At 37.8% G+C, this 20,524-nt stretch overlaps 2 protein-coding genes, 1 non-coding gene and 1 pseudogene across 3 annotated transcripts; 3 read left to right on the top strand and 1 right to left on the bottom strand.

The window, feature by feature from the left end:
• Positions 1-608: 608 nt before the first annotated feature.
• On the bottom strand, positions 609-14,135 carry LOC148563381 (phenylcoumaran benzylic ether reductase TP7-like; annotated as a pseudogene).
• On the top strand, positions 7,222-7,329 carry LOC148563382 (small nucleolar RNA R71). The gene has a single exon (XR_015885585.1). It is a non-coding gene; the product is annotated as a small nucleolar RNA R71 (small nucleolar RNA).
• A 924-nt stretch (positions 14,136-15,059) lies between the features above and the next one.
• Positions 15,060-16,887, top strand: LOC107642892 (alpha/beta-Hydrolases superfamily protein). Its single transcript, XM_016346396.3, has 4 exons — positions 15,060-15,902; positions 16,006-16,108; positions 16,197-16,378; positions 16,473-16,887. Exons 1-4 carry the CDS (start codon positions 15,250-15,252, stop codon positions 16,744-16,746), a joined length of 1,212 nt encoding a protein of 403 aa, XP_016201882.1. The 5' UTR covers positions 15,060-15,249; the 3' UTR covers positions 16,747-16,887.
• Positions 16,888-17,329: 442 nt separating this feature from the next.
• Positions 17,330-20,265, top strand: LOC107640141 (phosphopantetheine adenylyltransferase). Its single transcript, XM_088488563.1, has 7 exons — positions 17,330-17,579; positions 17,663-17,790; positions 17,876-17,947; positions 18,985-19,044; positions 19,436-19,530; positions 19,730-19,799; positions 19,911-20,265. The coding sequence occupies exons 1-7, from the start codon at positions 17,543-17,545 to the stop codon at positions 20,025-20,027; spliced, it is 579 nt and encodes a 192-aa protein (XP_088344689.1). The 5' UTR covers positions 17,330-17,542; the 3' UTR covers positions 20,028-20,265.
• The last annotated feature ends 259 nt before the right edge of the window (positions 20,266-20,524 follow it).

Below are 20,524 nucleotides of genomic sequence, written 5' to 3'. Positions count from 1 at the left end.
TTCTGTAAGAATCCCCTTGCAAGTTAGGTAGCACTTAGCAGTTGAAAGCTTGGTTGTGACCAAGTCAAGTTCAGGATTGGGGTTTAGATTCTGGACTTGTCCTGGATAGGAAGGGTAGTTCCTAGGGAAAATTGGTGTATGTAATCATGAAGATTATAGTGAAATTCCATCATTATTGTGATAGAGACTGGATGTAGGCTGCATTGCACTGGACAGCTGAACCAGGATATATCGTGGTGTGATTATCTCTCTTTCTCCTACTCTATTTCTGTTTCTGCTGCATAGGAGATAAAACCAAAAAATATCTCGTGTCGGGTGATGAGATAAAAAAAAAAGTCTCGTGGCTGGGTACGAGACAAAAATAAAAAAGTCTCCTGAAGTTGTTTCAAAGACCAGCAAATTTTATAACCAAAAAAGGGGGCTAATATTCAACCCCTTTCTCTTAGCCACTGAAAACCATCAAGTGGCTAATTTTAGTGTACACATAGCATAGTCGAAGGAATCTCTGACTCTTTGCACACCATAGCATAAATAATCAAAGATTAATTTGTGACTACATAGCTGAGTGTTAACACTTAAGAAATGGTTATATATATTGTTGTTACTTGTTACTCACCCTGGATGCTCTTAAGAATTTGATCCATCTGGAGCGTAAATTTTGTAAAGGATCTTGTTAATCTTGTTCTCTACCACACAGACACAAGTTTGTTGAAAGTCAAAACATTGGCAGGGGGTCTCAGGTAGAGAATTTTTCAAAGTACTTGGGTCATCTACTGCTTTGATTATGTAATCTGCTATGTGGTGCACGAAATTGTGATCATCAACAATGGCGCCAAAGGACTTGGAGCTCTTAAACGTGAATCACACTTTGTCATAATTCCGCACAACTAACCAGCAAGTGCACTGGGTCGTCCAAGTAATAAACCTTACGTGAGTAAGGGTCAATTCCACGGAGATTGTCGGCTTGAAGCAAGCTATGGTCATCTTGTAAATCTCAGTCAAGCGGATTCAAATGGTTATGGAGTTTAAGGTGATGAAAATAAACATAAAATAAAGATAGAGATACTTATGTAATTCATTGGTGGATTTCAGATAAGCGTATGAAGATGCTTTGTTCCCCTTGAACCTCTGCTTTCCTATTGCCTTCTTCCAATCATTCACTCCTTTCCATGGCAAGTTTTATGTTGGGCATCACTGTTGTCAATGGCTACATCCCGTCCTCTCAGTGAAAATGGTCCTGATGCTCTGTCACAACATCGGCTAATCAACTGTCGGTTCTCGATCATGTCAGAATAGGATCCATTGATCCTTTTGCGTCTGTCACACGCCCCACAATCGCGAGTTTGAAGCTCGTCACAGTCATCCCTTCCCAGATCCTACTCGGAATACCACAGACAAGGTTTAGACTTTCCGGATCTCAGGAATAGCTGCCATTAATTATAGCCTATACCACGAAGGTTCCAATCTTAGATTAGAAACCCAAGAGATACGCATTCAAGCCATTGCTAGTAGAACAGAGGTGGTTGTCAGGCACATGTTCATAGGTGAGAATGATGATGAGTGTCACGGATCATCACATTCATCAAGTTGAAGAACGAATGAATATCTTGGAGAAGAAATAGACTTGAGTTGAATAGAAAAACAATAGTACTTTGTATTAATTCATGAAGAACAGCAGAGCTCCACACCTTAATCTATGGTGTGTAGAAACTCCACCGTTAAGAATACATAAGAACAAAGTCTAGGCATGGCCGTGAGGCCAGCCCCAAACGTGAAAAGGTCTATCAGAGTATGAGTAAAAGATAGACTGTATGAAAATACAATGGCAAAAGGTCCTATTTATAGAGAACTAGTAGCCTAGGGTTACAAAAATAAGTAATTAATGCAGAAATCTTCTTCCGGGTCCACTTGGTATGTGCTTGGCTGAGCATTGACACTTCCATGTGTAGAGACTTTTTTTGGAGTTAAACGCCAGCTTTTGTGCCAGTTTGGGCGTTTAACTCCAGCTTTTGTGCTAGTTTTGGAGTTAAACGCCAGAATTCTTGAGCTGACTTGGAACGCATGTTTGGACCATCAAATCTCGGGCAAAGTACGAACTATTATATATTTCTGGAAATCCCAGGATGTCTACTTTCCAACGCAATTGAGAGCGTGCCAATTGGGCTTCTGTAGCTCCAGAAAATCTACTTTGAGTGCAGGGAGGTCAGAATCCAACAGCATCTGCAGTCCTTTTTCAGCCTCTGAATCAGATTTTTGCTCAGGTCCCTCAATTTCAGCCAAAAAATACCTGAAATCACAGAAAAATACACAAATCATAGTAAATTCCAGAAATGTGATTTTTAAATAAAAACTAATAAAAATATAATAAAAACTAATTAAAATATACTAAAAATATACTAAAAATAATGCCAAAAAGCGTATAAATTATTCGCTCATCACAACACCAAACTTAAATTGTTGCTTGTACCCAAGCAACTGAAAATCAAATAGGATAAAAAGAAGAGAATATACAATGAATTCCAAAAACATCTATGAAGATCAGTATTAATTAGATGAGCAGGGCTTTTAGCTCTTTGCTTCTGAACAGTTTTCGCATCTCACTTTATTCCTTGAAGTTCAGAATGATTGGCATCTATAGGAACTCAGAATCTAGATAGTGTTATTGATTCTCCTAGTTAAGTATATTGATTCTTGAACACAGCTACTTTATGAGTCTTGGTCGTAGCCCTAAGCACATTGTTTTCCAGTATTACCACCGGATACATAAATGCCACAGACACATAACTGGGTGAACCTTTTCAGATTGTGACTCAGCTTTGCTAGAATCCCCAATTAGAGGTGTCCAGGGTTCTTAAGCACAATCTTTTTTTTGCTTTGGACCTCGACTTTAACCGCTCAGTCTCAAGTTTTCACTTGACACCTTCACGCCACAAGCACATGGTTAGGGACAGCTTGGTTTAGCCACTTAGGCCAGGATTTTATTCCTGTGGGCCCTCCTATCCACTGTGCTCAAAGCCTTGGATCCTTTTTATCACCCTTTCCTTTTGGTTTAAAGGGGTATTGGCTTTTTCTGCTTGCTTTTTTTTTTTTGCAAGCTTTTCACTGCTTCAAGAATCAATTTTATGATTTTTCAGATCATCAGATAACATTTCTCCTTTTCCTTTCATTCTTTCAAGAGCCAACAATTTTAACATTCATAAACAATCAAATTCAAAAATATGCACTGTTCAAGCATTCATTCAGAAAAACAATAGTATTGCCACCACATCAAGATAATTAAACTGTTTTAAAATTTGAAATTCATGCACTTCTTTTTCTTTTTCAATTAAAAACATTTTTCATTTAAGAAAGGTGATGGATTCATTTTCATAGCTTTAAGGCATAGACACTAATGATCATGTAATAAAGACACAAACATAGATAAACATAAAGCATAATTTTCGAAAAACAGAAAATAAAGAACAAGAAAATTAAAGAACGGGTCCACCTTAGTGATGGCGGCTTGTTCTTCCTCTTGAAGATCTTATGGAGTGCTTGAACTCCTCAATGTCTCTTCCTTGCCTTTGTTGCTCCTCTCTCATGGTTCTTTGGTCTTCTCTAATTTCATGGAGGATGATGGAATGCTCTTGGTGCTCCACCCTTAGTTGTCCCATGTTGGAACTCAATTCTCCTAGGGAGATGTTGATTTGCTCCCAATAGTTTTGTGGAGAAAGATGCATCCCTTGAGATATCTCAGGGATTTCATGATGAGGAATTTCCTCATGCTCTTGATGAGGTTCTCTTGTTTTCTCCATCCTTTTCTTAGTGATGGGTTTGTCCTCATCAATGAGAATGTCTCCCTCTATGTCAATTCCAACCGAATTGCAAAGGTGACAAATGAGATGAGGGAAGGCTAACCTTGCCAAAGGAGAGGACTTGTCCGCCACCTTGTAGAGTTCTTGGGATATAACCTCATGAACTTCCACTTTCTCTCCAATCATGATGCTATGTATCATGATAGCCCGGTCTATAGTAGCTTCGGACCGGTTGCTAGTGGGAATGATTGAGCGTTGGATGAACTCCAACCATCCCCTAGCCACGGGCTTGAGGTCATGCCTTCTTAGTTGAACCGGCTTCCCTCTTGAATCTCTCTTCCATTGAACGCCTTCTTCACATATGTCCATGAGGACTTGGTCCAACCTTTGATCAAAGTTGACCCTTCTTGTGTATGGGTGTGCATCTCCTTGCATCATAGGCAAGTTGAATGCCAACCTTACATTTTCTGGACTAAAATCTAAGTATTTCCCTCGAACCATTGTAAGCCAATTCTTAGGGTCCGGGTTCACACTTTGATCATGGTTCTTGGTGATCCATGCATTGGCATAGAACTCTTGAACCATTAAGATTCCGACTTGTTGAATGGGATTGGTGAGAACTTCCCAACCTCTTCTTCGGATCTCATGTCGGATCTCCGGATACTCATTCTTTTTGAGTTTGAAAGGGACCTCGGGGATCACTTTCTTCTTGGCCACAACTTCATAGAAGTGGTCTTGATGTAACCTTGAGAGGAATCTCTCCATCTCCCATGACTCGGAGGTGGAAGCTTTTGCCTTCTATTTCCTCTTTCTAGAGATTTCTCCGGCCTTTGGTGCCATAAATGGTTATGGAAAAACAAAAAGCTTTAACTTTTACCACACCAAACTTAGAAGGTTGCTCGTCCTCGAGCAAAAGAAGAAAGAAGAGAGTAGAAGAACAAGAAATAGAGGAGATGGAGTGGGCTTTGTGTTTCGGCCAAGGGGGAGAAGTGGTGTTTAGGTTGTGTGAAAATGAAGGAGTGAAGATGGGTTTATATAGGAGTGAGAGGGGTGTGTATGGTTCGGCCATTATGGGTGGGTTTGGGAGGGAAAGTGGTTTGAATTTGGATGGTGAGGTAGGTGGGGTTTTATGAAGGATGGATGTGAGTGGTGAAGAGAATGGTAGGATTTGATAGGTGAGGGGTTTTTGGGGAAGAGGTATTGAGGTGATTGGTGAATGGGTGAAGAAGAGAGAGAGAGTGGTGGGGTAGGTGGGGATCCTGTGGGGTCCACAGATCCTGAGGTGTCAAGGATATCTCATCCCTGCACCAAGTGGCGTGCAAAACGCTCCTTGCTGTCAATCCTGGCGTTAAACGCCAGGCTGCTGCCCATTTCTGGCGTTTAACGCCAGCTTCTTGCCCATTCCTGGCGTTAAACGCCAGTCTGGTGCCCTTTTCTGGCGTTAAACGCCCAGAATGGTGCCAGACTGGGCGTTTAACGCCCATTTTGCTACCTTTACTGGCGTTTAAACGCCAGTAACTGTCTCCTTCAGGGTGTTCTGTTTTTCATTCTATTTTTCACTTTGTTTTTGCTTTTTCAATTGTTTTTGTGACTTCACATGATCATCAATCTACAGAAAACACAAAATAACAATAGAAAATAGAAAATTATCATAGAATAGTAACGATTGGGTTGCCTCCCAACAAGCGCTTCTTTAATGTCAATAGCTTGACAGTGGGCTCTCATGGAGCCTCACAGATGTTCAGAGCAATGTTGGAACCTCCCAACACCAAAATTAGAGTTTGAATGTGGGGGTTCAACACCAGATTTAGAGTTTGGTTGTGGCCTCCCAACACCAAACTTAGAGTTTGACTGTGGGGGCTCTGTTTGACTATGTATTGAGAGAAGCTCTTCATGCTTCCTCTCCATGGTTATAGAGGGATATCCTTGAGCTTTAAACACAAGGGAGTCTTCATTCACTTGAATGATCAATTCTCCTCTGTCAACATCAATCACAGCTTTTGCTGTGGCTAGGAAGGGTCTGCCAAAGATGATGGATTCATCCATACACTTCCCAGTTTCTAGGATTATGAAATCAGTAGGATGTAATGGTCTTCAACCTTTACCAAGACATCCTCTACAAGTCCATAAGCCTATTTCTTTGAATTGTTTGCCATCTCCAGTGAGATTCTTGCAGCTTGTACCTTAATGATCCCTGGCTTCTCCATTACAGAGAGAGGCATGAGGTATATACTTGACCCTAGGTCACACAGAGCCTTCTCAAAGGTTATGGTGCCTATGGTACAAGGGATGGAGAATTTTCCAGGGTCTTGTCTCTTCAGAGGTAATTTCTGCCTAGTCAAGTCATCCAGTTCTTTGATGAGCAATGGAGGTTCATTCTCCCAAGTCTCATTACCAAATAGCTTGGCATTTAGCTTCATGATTGCTCCAAGGTACTTAGCAACTTGCTCTTCAGTGACATCTTCATCCTCTTCAGAGGAAGGATACTCATCAGAGCTCATGAATGGCAAAAGTAAATTTAATAGAATCTCTATGGTCTCAGTGTGAGCCTCATATTCCCATGGTTCCTCATTAGGGAACTCCATGGAGGTCAGTGGGCGTCCATTGAGGTCTTCCTCAGTGGGAATCACTGCCTCTTCCTCCTCTCCATGTTCGGCCATGTGAGATGTGGTTATGGCCTTGCACTCTCTTTTTGGATTCTCTTCTGTATTGCTAGGGAGAGTGCTAGGAGGGAGTTCAGTAATTTTCTTACTCAGCTGATCCAATTGTGCCTCCAAATTTCTAATAGAGGACCTTGTTTCAGTCATGAAACTTTGAGTGGTTTTGATTAGATCAGAGACAATGGTTGTTAAGTCAGAGGGGCTCTGCTTAGAATTCTCTGTCTGTTGCTGAGAAGATGATGGAAAAGGCTTGCCATTGCTAAACTTGTTTCTTCCACCATTATTGTTGTTGAAACCTTGTTGAGGTCTCTATTGATCTTTCCATGAGAGATTTGGATAATTTCTCCATGAATGATTATAGGTGTTTCCATAGGGTTCTCCCATGTAATTCACCTCTTCTATTGCTGGGTTCTCAGGATCATAAGCTTCTTCTTCAGAGGAAGCTTCCTTAGTACTGCCTGTTGCTGCTTGCATTCCAGACAGACTCTGAGAAATTATATTGACTTGTTAGGTCAATATTTTATTCTAAGCCAATATGGCATTCAGAGTAACAATCTCAAAACTCCTTTCTTCTGAGTTGACCCATTATTCACAGGATTCCTTTCAGAGGTGTACATGAATTGGTTATTTGCAACCATTTCAATGAGTTCCTGAGCTTCTGCAGGCGTCTTCTTCAGATGAAGAGATCCTCCAGCAGAGCTATCCAATGACATCTTGGATAGTTCAGACAGACCATCATAGAAGATTACTATGATGATCCATTCTGAAAGCATGTCAGAAGGGCACCTTCTGATCAATTGCTTGTATCTCTCCCAAGCTTCATAGAGGGACTCACCATCCTTCTGTCTGAAGGTTTGGACTTCCACTCTAAGCTTGCTCAATTTTTGAGGTGGAAAGAACTTTGCCAAGAAGGCATTAACTAGCTTTTCCCAAGAGTTTAGGCTTTCTTTAGGTTGTGAATCCAACCATGTCCTAGCTCTGTCTCTTACAGCAAAAGGAAAAAGCATAAGTTTGTAGACTTCAGGGTCAACCCCATTGGTCTTGACAGTGTCACAGATTTGCAAGAATTCAGCTAAGAACTGATGAGGATCTTCCAATGGAAGTCCATGAAACTTGCAATTCTGTTGCATTAGAGAAACTAATTGAGGCTTAAGCTCAAAGTTGTTTGCTCCAATGGCAGGGATAGAGATGCTTCTCCCATAGAATTCGGGAGTAGGTGCAGCAAAGTCACCAAGCACCTTCCTTGCATTGTTGGCATTGTTGTTTTTGGCTGCCATGGTTTCTTCTTCCTTGAAAAGCTCTGTTAGGCCCTCTAGAGAGAATTGTGCTTTAGATTCTCTTAGCTTTCTCTTCAAGGTCCTTTCAGGTTCAGGATCAGCTTGAACAAGTATGCATTTATCTTTGCTCCTGCTCATATGAAAGAGAAGAGAACAAGAAAGTAGGAAATCCTCTATGTCACAGTATAGAGATTCCTTGAGGTGTCAGAGGAAAAGAAGAATAGAAGGAGGAGGTGGAGAAGAGGGAATTCAAACTTATCAAGAGGGACAGAGTTCGAATTGCACCTTGATGAGGAGTCTTAGTCCCTTAAATAGAAGGATGTGAGAAGAGGGGAAGAAATTTTCGAAATTAAAGTAAGAGATTTTGAAAATTTGGTAATTGGTTTTCGAAAACTAAGATTGAGAAAGAAATCAAGTGATTTTTGAAAAAGATTTTGAAATCAGAATTTAAAAAGATATGATTGAAAATTAATTTTGAAAAAGATGTGATTGAAAAGATATGATTGAAAATCAATTAAGAAAAAGAAAGTTTTTAAAATTAAAGTTGATTACTTGACTAACAAGAAATTAAAAGATATGATTCTAAAATTTAAAGTTTGATCCTTTCTTAATAGGCAAGTAACAACTTGAAAATTTTGAAGTAAATCTTTAATTATATCAAGGATTTTTGAAAATAGTAAAAATAAATATAAAATGGAAAGAAATTGATTTTGAAAGAGATATTATTGAAAAGATATGATTTGAAAAAAATTTGATTTTGAAAAATTATGAAAACTTGAAAAAAATGTGAATTAAAAACAAAATCTTCCCTCTAGTGCCATCCTGGCGTTAAACACCCAGAATGGTGCCCATTCTGGCGTTTAACGCCCAAATCTCTACCTTTTTGGGTGTTAAACGCCCAGCCAGGGTACCTGGCTGGGCGTTTAAACGCCAGTTTTCCTTCTTCACTGGGCGTTTTGAATGCCCAGCTTTTTCTGTTTGATTCCTCTGCTGAATATTCTGAATCTTCAATTCTCTGTATTATTAAACTTGAAAAGACATAGTTTTAAAAAATATTTTTAAATTTTTGATGATGGAAATCAATAAAAATGCAACTAAGATCAAATAAACAATGCATGTAAGACACCAAACTTAAAAGTTTGTATACTAAGGACTATAACAATGTAAAAATGCATGTAAGAAACAACAAAACATACAAAACAAGAGAATTTGAAGATCAGAGCAATGAAATCATCAAGAACAACTTGAAGATCAATGAAGAACAATATGTATAAATTTTCGAAAATTAGAAGGATAAAGACATGCAATTGACACCAAACTTAAAATTAGATAATAGACTCAAACAAGAAACATAAAATATTTTTGGTTTTATGATTTTAAAATTTTTTTGTATTTTTTTTCGAAAATTATATAGAAAATAAAATAAAGAGAATCAAAACTTTTAATAAGAATTCCAGGAATCATGCAATGTTAGTCTAAAGCTTCAGTCTAAAAAGGATTAGACATGTTTGGCCAAGCTTCAGCAGGACATTACATTCAATAGCTAAATTGATGAGAATCAATCAGCTTTTGTGATGGTGGGAACATCACCTTGAAACTCTAGAATTCATTCTTAAAAATTCTGAAGAAAAGATACATAATCTAAGCAACAAGATGAACCGTCAGTTGTCCAAACTCGAACAATCCCCGGCAACGGCGCCAAAAACTTGGTGCACGAAATTGTGATCATCAACAATGGCGCCAAAGGACTTGGAGCTCTTAAACGTGAATCACACTTTGTCACAATTCCGTACAACTAACCAGCAAGTGCACTGGGTCGTCCAAGTAATAAACCTTACGTGAGTAAGGGTCGATCCCACGGAGATTGTCGGCTTGAAGCAAGCTATGGTCATCTTGTAAATCTCAGTCAGGCGGATTCAAATGGTTATGGAGTTTAAGGTGATGAAAATAAATATAAAATAAAGATAGAGATACTTATGTAATTCATTGGTGGATTTCAGATAAGCGTATGAAGATGCTTTGTTCCCCTTGAACCTCTACTTTCCTATTGCCTTCTTCCAATCATTCATACTCCTTTCCATGGCAAGCTTTATGTTGGGCATCACCATTGTCAATGGCTACATCCCGTTCTCTCAGTGAAAATGGTCCTGATGCTCTGTCACAACATCGGCTAATCAGCTGTCGGTTCTCGATCATGTCGGAATAGGATCCATTGATCTTTTTGCGTCTGTCACACGCCCCACAATCGCGAGTTTGAAGCTCGTCACAGTCATCCCTTCCCAGATCCTACTCAAAATACCACAGACAAGGTTTAGACTTTCCGGATCTCAGGAATGGCTGCCATTAATTCTAGCCTATACCACGAAGGTTCCAATCTTAGATTAGAAACCCAAGAGATACGCATTCAAGCCATTGCTAGTAGAACAGAGGTGGTTGTCAGGCACATGTTCATAGGTGAGAATTATGATGAGTGTCACGGATCATCACATTCATCAAGTTGAAGAACGAATGAATATCTTGGAGAAGAAATAGACTTGAGTTGAATAGAAAAACAATAGTACTTTGTATTAATTCATGAAGAACAGTAGAGCTCCACACCTTAATCTATGGTGTGTAGAAACTCCACCGTTAAGAATACATAAGAACAAAGTCTAGGCATGGCCGTGAGGCCAGCCCCAAACGTGAAAAGGTCTATCAGAGTATGAGTAAAAGATAGACTGTATGAAAATACAATGGCAAAAGGTCCTATTTATAGAGAACTAGTAGCCTAGGGTTACAAAAATAAGTAATTAATGCAGAAATCTTCTTCCGGACCCACTTGGTGTGTGCTTGGGCTGAGCATTGACACTTCCATGTGTAGAGACTTTTCTTGGAGTTAAACGCCAGCTTTTGTGCCAGTTTGGGCGTTTAACTCCAGCTTTTGTGCTAGTTTTGGAGTTAAACGCTAGAATTCTTGAGCTGACTTGGAACGCATGTTTGGGCCATCAAATCTCGGGCAAAGTATGAACTATTATATATTTCTGGAAAGCCCAGGATGTCTACTTTCCAACGCAATTGAGAGCGTGCCAATTGGACTTCTGTAACTCTAGAAAATCCACTTTGAGTGCAGGGAGGTCAGAGTCTAACAACATCTGCAGTCCTTTTTTAACCTCTGAATCAGATTTTTGCTCAGGTCCCTCAATTTCAGCCAGAAAATACCTGAAATCACAGAAAAACACACAAACTCATAGTAAAGTCCAGAAATGTGATTTTTAAATAAAAACTAATAAAAATATAATAAAAACTAATTAAAATATACTAAAAACATACTAAAAACAATGCTAAAAAACGTATAAATTATCCGCTCATCACTATGTCTTTCTCATCCACGTATATTGCTGAAAATATTATTTTAAGCATACGTTACTCAAATTCAGCTAGCTGCATGATTGTTTCTTTTTTCATACGTCAATGCAGATAGATATATTTGGTATGGATCAATATATTTGGAATACAAAATTTTATTCTTACATAAATGAAACAAAGTGGATGATAATCTATATTGTTACGTCTAACATTTCCATCTCCAAGAATGACTATACTATCCTTAGGAGGAGCCGTGACATTTTGCATGTTGTGACAATGTTGTTAAGAAGTATCCAGCAAAGCAATTAGAGCTGACATATGTATAAGGAATCCCTGCGGTTTCGGTGGCCCTCCCAATCTTCACTTTCTTCTTGTAAAAGCTTGCAGCCGATTGGACCGCATCATGACGGTCCATATCGACCCAATTCTATTGGGAGGAACCTCTAACAATACAAGAAGAAACAAATTATGTATGTTCTTTCCGTTTAAAAAGTCAAGATCACATGATTTAGGTACCTTGGTGATCCCAGCTTCTTTGATTGCGTTTATGATGTTCAGTTAATCATTTATTTGATGTATACCCACAGTGCAGATGACAACATCAACTTGCTTGATTGCCTTAACAAAGCTTGCATGATCACTTAGATCACCCTACACGGTAATCACATATTAACAGTACTATGCTGTTTGGACTTTAACAGTACTATGCTGTTTGGACTTTAATATGAAGTAGCTATACAAATGAGTAAAAGAAAAAATGAGATGGTACTAGTAGGTGATTGGAAGATACAAACATAAACAAGAGTGACTCCATAACTTTTGAGGGTGAGAAACACTGCTCTCCCCTAACCAAAGCAATCGTGGGGTGTCCTGCTTTTGCAGTTGCCTCAACTATGTGTTTTCCAAATGTGTCCTGTGCCTTTAATCAGAGTAAATATTAAATCCAGTCTCTATCTATTATAAGATAAAACGAGGCGATTTTTGTACAAAAAAAATAGATTTGTCTTAGTCTTTGTCTCTATCTGTCATGAGTCGTGACAATTCTTCTGTCATTTTTTGTTACCAAACTTAACAAAAAAAATCTATGTGACATTTAATGTTGCTGATGTAGACGCTAAATTTCTGTTAAGTGTCATGCTAGCGAATGGACAATACTCAAAAATCGATTTATTTCTCTATAGACAATGATAAGAAGTTAGTTTGTCTTCTTTTATCCACAAAAAAACGATGTCATTTCAGATACTTCACTGAATCAAAACTTATGTTATTTGTGAATGATTTATCTCAGTTCTCTCATTCATCTTTCAAATCAACTAATTGAGACTTCATGATTCACCAAACTCATCAAATAGACTAATAACTGTTATAAAAATTCAACGATTAAAAATAGTGTAATATCAGTAGAGACAATAATTATTGCAAACTCGGAAACTATCATCAAAGCTTTTTTAATTTGTACCCACTCCAAGTTTAAAGCCTCTTAGACCACTTAAAAAGAATTGATATTGAATAATTTAGATTTTAGTATGGATACTAGTTATAGGACTTAAGAACATATGTTTTGTTGTTTAAAACCTCTCACTCTTACAATATTTTTAGTTTAGGGACAAATGTTTTGATTTTTTTTTTTTTGTCTTAAAATCATGTTGTTACCAATATTATGCTATCATTAGGTGTTAACTTATTAAAGATAGATTCCTTCTTTATTATCCTTATCAATATAATATATGAATATCTATGTTTTCTTTGAAATTAGAAAAATATATGTTAAATATATTAATTTACTACTTTGTTGCTTTGCACAAATGATTGTTTTATTTTATAGAAGAAATTTTAAACATTAATCATAATAATCTATTTTTATTTATCTTTATAAGTGTTCAAATATTTAATGTCATCCCATAACATAAATATAACAGTAAAGAACGCACAAAAAACAAATATGCACGAAAAAAGTTACTGTCGAAAATACAATAATAATCTTCAAAAATTTGTTAATTAAAGGTTTAAATTCGTATAAGAAAACAAATCTATCACTGAATATTTCTCCTACAAAGATAAATCGATTTCTGATCATTATTCATAAAAAGATAAATTGACTTTTGACCATTTTTTATTCACCAACATATTTAATAGTGACTTAGTGTCTACATTAGTAATATTAAGAGTCCGTTTGAAAACTCTAGAAGTAGCTTTTTTTAACTTTTGACTTATGAAAAGTAGTAGTATTAATGTTTGGTGCAATTTTCAAAACCAAATTGCAACTTTTTAAGAAGTTATTTTGGAGCTTACAGAGAAGTTAAAAAAAATGACTTCTCTCATAATACTTCTACTTTTCATTATATTTATATAAAATAAGCACTTTTAGAGTTAAAAATTCAAATACAAAATAACTTATTTATAAGTTACTTTTAACATAGTCATTTATTGTTTAAGTTATTTTATCAAAAGAAACTTAATTAAGTTGATTACCCAAACTGGGCCTAAGTGTCATGTAGATATTTTCCCTTAAATTTAGTAAAAAAAGATGGAAAAACTACTATAACTCACACAGGAAATGGACAGGAATCGAAATAAATGTATTTTTTCGATAAAAACCACTTTGTGCTATTTTAGGGTCGATACAGATCGAATTGGGTCTCTAAAAAAATAAAGGAAAAACTACCATTTGTATCCATGAATCTTGCGAACGCTGACAAAAGTACCCATCAAACAAGAAAATTAACGTTGTACCTATGAAAGATGAATTTCGTGTGACAATAGTACCCAAACCGTGATTTTCGTTGACTTTTTAATAAAATTTCCAAATTACCCCTTATATCTTCTTCCTCAAATTCCAAATTTCACAACCCTCATCCTTCGTCTTCCTTCTCTGCTGTTGCCAGCCACCATACATGATCTCTTTGGCGCTTGAGAACATTAGCAGCAAGAAACTGTTGTTGTTGGATAGAGGCGAGTTGCTGCTGCCTCTCGCGGCGCTTGGACGCGGGAACCGAAGTGCTCTTGACATGGGTTTGGCAATCGAAGCCACGGCTCTTGCAGCATGTCCTGCACCGCATGTGAGGGCAATCCTTCTTCGCCTGGTTCCTACAGTCCTAGCAGCTAATCTCACCTGCTCCACTTCCTGCTCCACTTGCTGTTCCGCTTCCCACGGCCGACACCGTCACCAGGAAGGCCGATCTCGAAGGTGACTGATCGTCGGACACGGTGGTTGGACCCACTCCTAGAGCAGCCGCGGAGCTGTAAAGATCTTGGTGGAAGAGAGGCCTTGCTTGAGATATGAGGTCGTGTTCCGGTTGGTGATGATGATGATGATGGTTCCACAGCTCCAAGCCACCTCGGTACGAGAAAACGTCTTCATTCTTGTACTAGTAAAAGGTGTCGGAGGGAGAAAACATCTTCATGCCTGGTGGCTGGCAGCAGTAGAGGAGGAAGACGAAGGATGATGGTTGTGAAATTTGGAATTTGGGGAAGAAGATAGAAGGGGTAATTTGAGAATTTTATTAAAAAGTCAACGTAAAATGAAAAATCACGGTTTTGGTACTATTGTCACACGGAACCCATCTTTCATGGGTACAACGTTAGTTTTCTTGTTTGATGGGTACTTTTGTCAGCGTTCGCAAAATTCATGGGTACAAATGGTAATTTTTCCAAAAAATAAAATATTGGTTTCTGGAGCACACACAAAATACTAAATTTAGAAGTTAGTACTTTTATTAAAATCTGTCGCATACTTAATAAATAAAAAAATATCAATAATAATTAATTAATGATTACAAATAAAAAAAATTTAGTGTCCAAACACTCTTCCGCAACCAATGAGTAATAGCTCAAATGACATAGTTTCCCCATACAGTCTCCCCATACTCAGCTAAGAGGTTGTGGGTTCGAGTATCGTATCTTTGGTAAAAAAAAAAAAAAAAAAAAAAAACACTCCTCCGCACAAAATTCTTAGAGATATAGAATTACAGAAATACACAATTACACATACATGTCACTTAGTTTGGGGCATAAGCATGGAGCATATACTACCAGAGTAATGATCCATCCTTGGATGGAGAAATATGGTCCGCATTTACGATGAAAATAAAGCTGCTTCAACATTCGATTGAATTTCGATCAAAACAGTGAAAACGAAACAGCACAGCAATATCAACATCCTCTAATTCGGCAATGGAGGCTCATATGAGGATCCTGAACCCCTCAATTCTTGGTCGCCACCTTCTTCAGAAAACCACTTCACATTCACATTCACATTCTCTTCTCCATCTGCCGAAATCAAAACCCGCTCTCCCTTTTCGTTATTGCTACCACCGTAACGCAACACCCATAATCTGCTCCTCTCAATTTCCCACCTTTCCAAATCCAAATCCCAATCCCAATCCCAATCCCTTCACCTTCTTCTCCTCTCTCACCGCCTCCCAAAACCTCAACTTTTCTCACCCTACAAATAATGTCAGCCCCTTCCTCTCCCGTTCTCATGGTGGCGGATTCGTTTGGAACCCTGCTTCGGAGAACAGGATTGGGGGAAAGATGGGATTTTGCGGGGCGGAAGGGAGGGTTACGACGGTGGTGTTGTTGGGGTGGCTGGGAGCGAAGACGAAGCACCTCAAGAGGTACGTGGAGTGGTACAACGCGCGTGGAGTACACGCGATGACGTTCGTGGTTGATGTGAGGGAGCTGCTCTCCTTCGACCTTGGGAGGATACTTGAGAGGCGAATCTCTGCGCTGACGGATGAGCTCATCACGTGGGTGTCACGTGACGAAGAGGATGGGAGACAACGCTGTTTGGTGTTTCACACTTTCAGCAACACTGGTTGGTTTACGTATGTATGTCCAATCCCATTCCATTCCCTCATGATTTCACTCTTGTTGAGTGGTTACATTACTCATTGTTTGTAAATTCGTTTCTTTTTCTTTTTATTACAGTTATGGTTCCGTTCTGGCGAGAATGCTCGATAGACAGGATCTGATGGATAAGATTAAAGGATGCATTGTTGATTCTGGAGGAGGAGAACCCTTTAATCCACAGGTAACTTGATGTGTTAGTTCATTGTTCTTGGCTTTGTTGTTGAATTATCAAATTGAATATGGTGAGCTATTGTATATTGATCTTGTAGGTATGGGCTGCTGGTTTTTCTGCTGCCATATTGAAGAAGCGCAGCTCTTCGACCCAAGCCACTGAGACTGAAGTTAACACATCAACCATTCAACAAAATGAACCTTCAAGAATGGAAATCGTGGTCTTGGCACTTCTAGAGAAATTGTTCTCATTTCTATTGAAATTGCCTGATGTGAATCAGTGAGTCTCTTCTCTCAATGCCAATGTTTCTTGGTGATTCTTGTTGTTCTAGTAGTACTATATATAGTAAGCTAATTTATCGTGTCCGAAACAGGAGGTTAACAAGGGTTGTGAATGTGCTGTTGAAGGAGCAACCTTGCCCTCAGCTATACCTGTATAGTACCGCTGACAAAGTGGTTCCGTACCAATCAATAGAAGGGTTCATTGAGGAGCAAAGGAGGATGGGAAGGAGGGTAAGGTCCTTCAACTTCGGTTCATCCCCTCATGTGGATCATTACAGGACTTTTCCGGACTTGTATTTATCAGAGGTTACTGATTTCTTGAACGAGTGTTTTGCAACAGCCAACAAGACCACTTCCATATCTTGAGAGTCACTACCTTTCAAGTGTAAAATTATTTGCTTATTGGTTAGTCCCAAGTGGAATTTATTTACTTTGGCTATATGAACATGTATGCAACATTCAAAATTTCAGAAATAGATCGATTCTTTTGATGATTGATGAAGAAAATAGACATGGCAAACTGATAGCAGAACTTGGGTGGTAGACTTGAAACAAATTGATTAATTGGAATATTGGTTAAAGGTACTAACATAGTAACATTTACATCAACATCATCTCCACGTAAGGCATTAAACTCAGCTGTTAAATGTCAGTTTACTGGCAGGAATAAATAAATCGTAAAATGTCTTAGATTTCTTGACATATATTACCAAATTACAAAACAATCCATGATCAGAGTGTTAATCGGACACCTAATGAAGTAGGAAGATAAAAATATAGGTACCGATGCAAAATATTAGTAATATGATCTTACGATAAAATGTTGAATTGAGACATATTCCTAAGCAGAATTGGGGGATAATTATGTAATTGTAGTGAGGGACCACAGGTGAGCTGAACATTCTTGTTGTGCGGCTAAAATCTCCCGCACGTTTCGGTAGTTGAATCTGATTTTCTTTAGGTCCTAACCATCAAGCGTGTGGCAACATTTAGATACATAACAACGCCACAGGTATTCTCACCTTTAAATATTGGCACGCAAATAGTTGTACCGTATGGTATTCTCACCAACCACCGTGCTAGCTCCTTTGACGGCCGGAGGAATTACCAACCTAACCGGAAGATCTGGACCGTTGTTTTCGAATCGCACGCCTCTGCTGTTATGTTGAACCTGCAGCAGAAGAAAAGCGAGGCTCATGGTAAGTGACACTAGAACTAGAAATAGTTATGTTTTGAAATCAGCGCAAATGGTGCCTCAGCATTTTCTTGTTTTGAATTTAAGCTCTTCCAATGGCCGCTCAAGATGATCCCATGCTGCTTCCCACCCTCTCTCCCCCCAACACCTACCAAGCTGTCGTCAACGGCGGCACCTTTGACCGATTGCACGATGGCCACCGCCTCTTCCTCACCGTCTCTCTCTCTCTCTCTCTCTCTCATTTAGAAATTTCCAGTTTATATATCTATGTCATGTGAAATGTTGAAACTTTTTTAGCAGGCTTCAGCACAGTTGGCAAGGCACCGGATTGTGATCGGAGTTTGCGATGGACCAATGCTCGCAAAGAAGCAGGTTAGCCTTTTTTTTTTTTTTTTTCATTTTACGTATATCATAATGTTACTCTCGTAGTCTCGTTCAAAATTGATTAGCTTCCTTCTCTGTGCTGAACTTATTTGTTTATTTGTGTCAATGTCCAAAATTAGATTTTTCATGTACCTGCCAGTAGTATAATTGCAGCTTCAATTTTATGTTTTAAGCTGTGTATCCCACCCAGTTCCCATCATGCTGTGGATTACTAATTTTTAGTATTACAGTTCAACCAGTTCTTGATTTGGATGTGTTTATGTAACATTTAACTTTTTTGAACCGGCTGATTTGTTGCAAGTTGGATTCTTTTTATCCTATTAGTTCTATTGAAAATGTGAATTTTTTCTATCTGCTCCACACTGCTGTGTCTTCAATTTCAATCAGGTATGGTTTGTGTTGCAGAAAGTCATGGTTGAAGAGCCTCCAAGACATGATCATTCATTAGTTGAGACTTGAGTGCTAAAACAAGAAAGAAACAATTAGGCTTTGATTTTTTCATTTTTATTTTTTCCCCCTCTTTCAGTGTCATCTTCTCTCACTGAACTCTTGTAGCTTACTATTGGTGTCTGAGTCAAATTATTTTCGGATTGCTCAGATTAATCAGAAGAGTATGTCTGAATTCAAATTCCAGACAATATATTCATTTTCAGTAGTCAATGTGCAAAATATAAAGTAGTGAAACTGAGTATCATGCTACAACTGACTAAACTGTTAAGTACTTCAATTTTTTGTCTCTTGAAATTTTTTTGGTAGAGAAATTCAGTTTTGAAATTTGGGAATTATACTTTTTTTACAAAAGTTTCTCTATTAAATTGTATAGGAGCTCATTGATTTAAACATTGTATAATGGAGCTTGTTAACTGGTAATTTCAACTATAAGATGAAAGATCAACTTATTACCGAGTTATAATTTTTGGTGTATGGATTTTACTCACAAAAGAGCCTCTTTCCCTCATCTCTTCAGGCTTTGCTTTTGCTTTTAGGTTTGAAGTTTCCTTATATGATCCTTCTCTACTTTGCAGTTTGCTGAACTGATACAGCCTATTGAGGAAAGGATACACAATGTTAAAACTTTCATAAAGGTACAAAGGCAATGTTTTCCTTATGTTCTTACACATAATTTATCAAAAATAATCTCCTCTATTTCATGTACTTTTCTTTACCCCCCCCCCCCTTCTCTCTCTCTCTCTCTCTCTCTCTCTCTCTCTCTTAAATGAGCATAATTATTAGCCAAGAAAAGTTTACCCTCTTAATGATGGATGAATTTATTTATTATATTATTTTGTTGACATATGCATGTCTATTTTAAGTGGTGTGTCTTTGTATTGTTAGTTTCTGAGGGTGGATGGAAAGAAAATGAATGATGTCCTAATCTACATCCATCCATCAGTTGCATATCATTTAAGATTTATTTGAAAGAAAAAAATATCTTATATAAATTTTTATTTGAAATTGGTATGCAAAACCATGCAGTCTATCAAGCCAGAACTGGAAGTGCAAGCTGTACCAATCACAGATCCTTATGGGCCTTCTATCGTGGATGCAGATTTGGAGGCTGTGGTTGTAAGGTTTGTAATCTGCAAGGTTGTGTTATGCCAGTTTTATTTGTTGTTTTCTGATCTTGATCATGATCATAGAGTGTTGCTCTGATAGAGACTTGAGCAAGTTCATTACTATCATAATTTTGTGAATTCTTTTAGGTTTCTAATAATTGTAGCATAATTTTGTGAATTCTTTGATACCTGACTCATGTTGGTTCTCATACAGCAAAGAGACAGTACCTGGAGGATTAGCAGTAAACAGGAAAAGAGCTGAAAGAGGCCTTTCACAGTTAAAGGTATAGCTGTTTATTTATTTATTTATTTTTTGTCACCATAGAAAAAGTAAGAAACTAATTTGTCAAAACCTTTCTATGACATTAGAAATTGTTTCTATGTATCATATGCAGATTGAAGTTGTAGATTTGGTCTCTGGAGGTTCGGGTGAAGTTAAGCTGAGTTCATCAATGTTAAGGAAGCTTGAGGCTGAAAAAGTCAACCAGCAAAGCACAATATCACAGACTTAGAAACAAAGAATTTGTTCAGCTTATACATATATTATTTTTCAAACATTGTTTACACTGCCCATGATTGCAACATGCAAGTTGTTGTTTCATCAGAGTTCAGAAAATGGAGGAAACATTTTAGGAGTGGGGAAAATAGGGAGAAACTCGCAAATCCTTGAGAAGGAAGAACTTTTCTCCCTGCAGATAATATTTGTATCATTGAATTTATTTAATGAAATGTGACTATATATTATTTAAAGGCGAAGATCATATACGGTGGTTTATTTCAAGCGAACGTTGATTTTACCCATTTTAATTATGAATGTTTTTTCTCTACTAGAATTAATTTTTCTATTTTCTTTAAAGTATCTGATAAGGTAAAATTAATTAATGATGTTGGTGCGTAACGATTAACTCGTGTAATTTTGTTCTTGTCTCGTTTACTGAATTTTCGGAATGGGAAAGTATGAGGAGCTAATGGAATATTTGTATAATGTGTACAATGGAGGTTTAGGGAG

Source organism: Arachis ipaensis, chromosome B5 (assembly GCF_059453495.1).
Source record: "Arachis ipaensis isolate K30076 ecotype BB chromosome B5, ASM5945349v1, whole genome shotgun sequence".
NCBI classification, from domain to species: Eukaryota; Viridiplantae; Streptophyta; class Magnoliopsida; order Fabales; family Fabaceae; genus Arachis; species Arachis ipaensis.
This window is presented reverse-complemented; position numbering and strand designations above follow the sequence as displayed.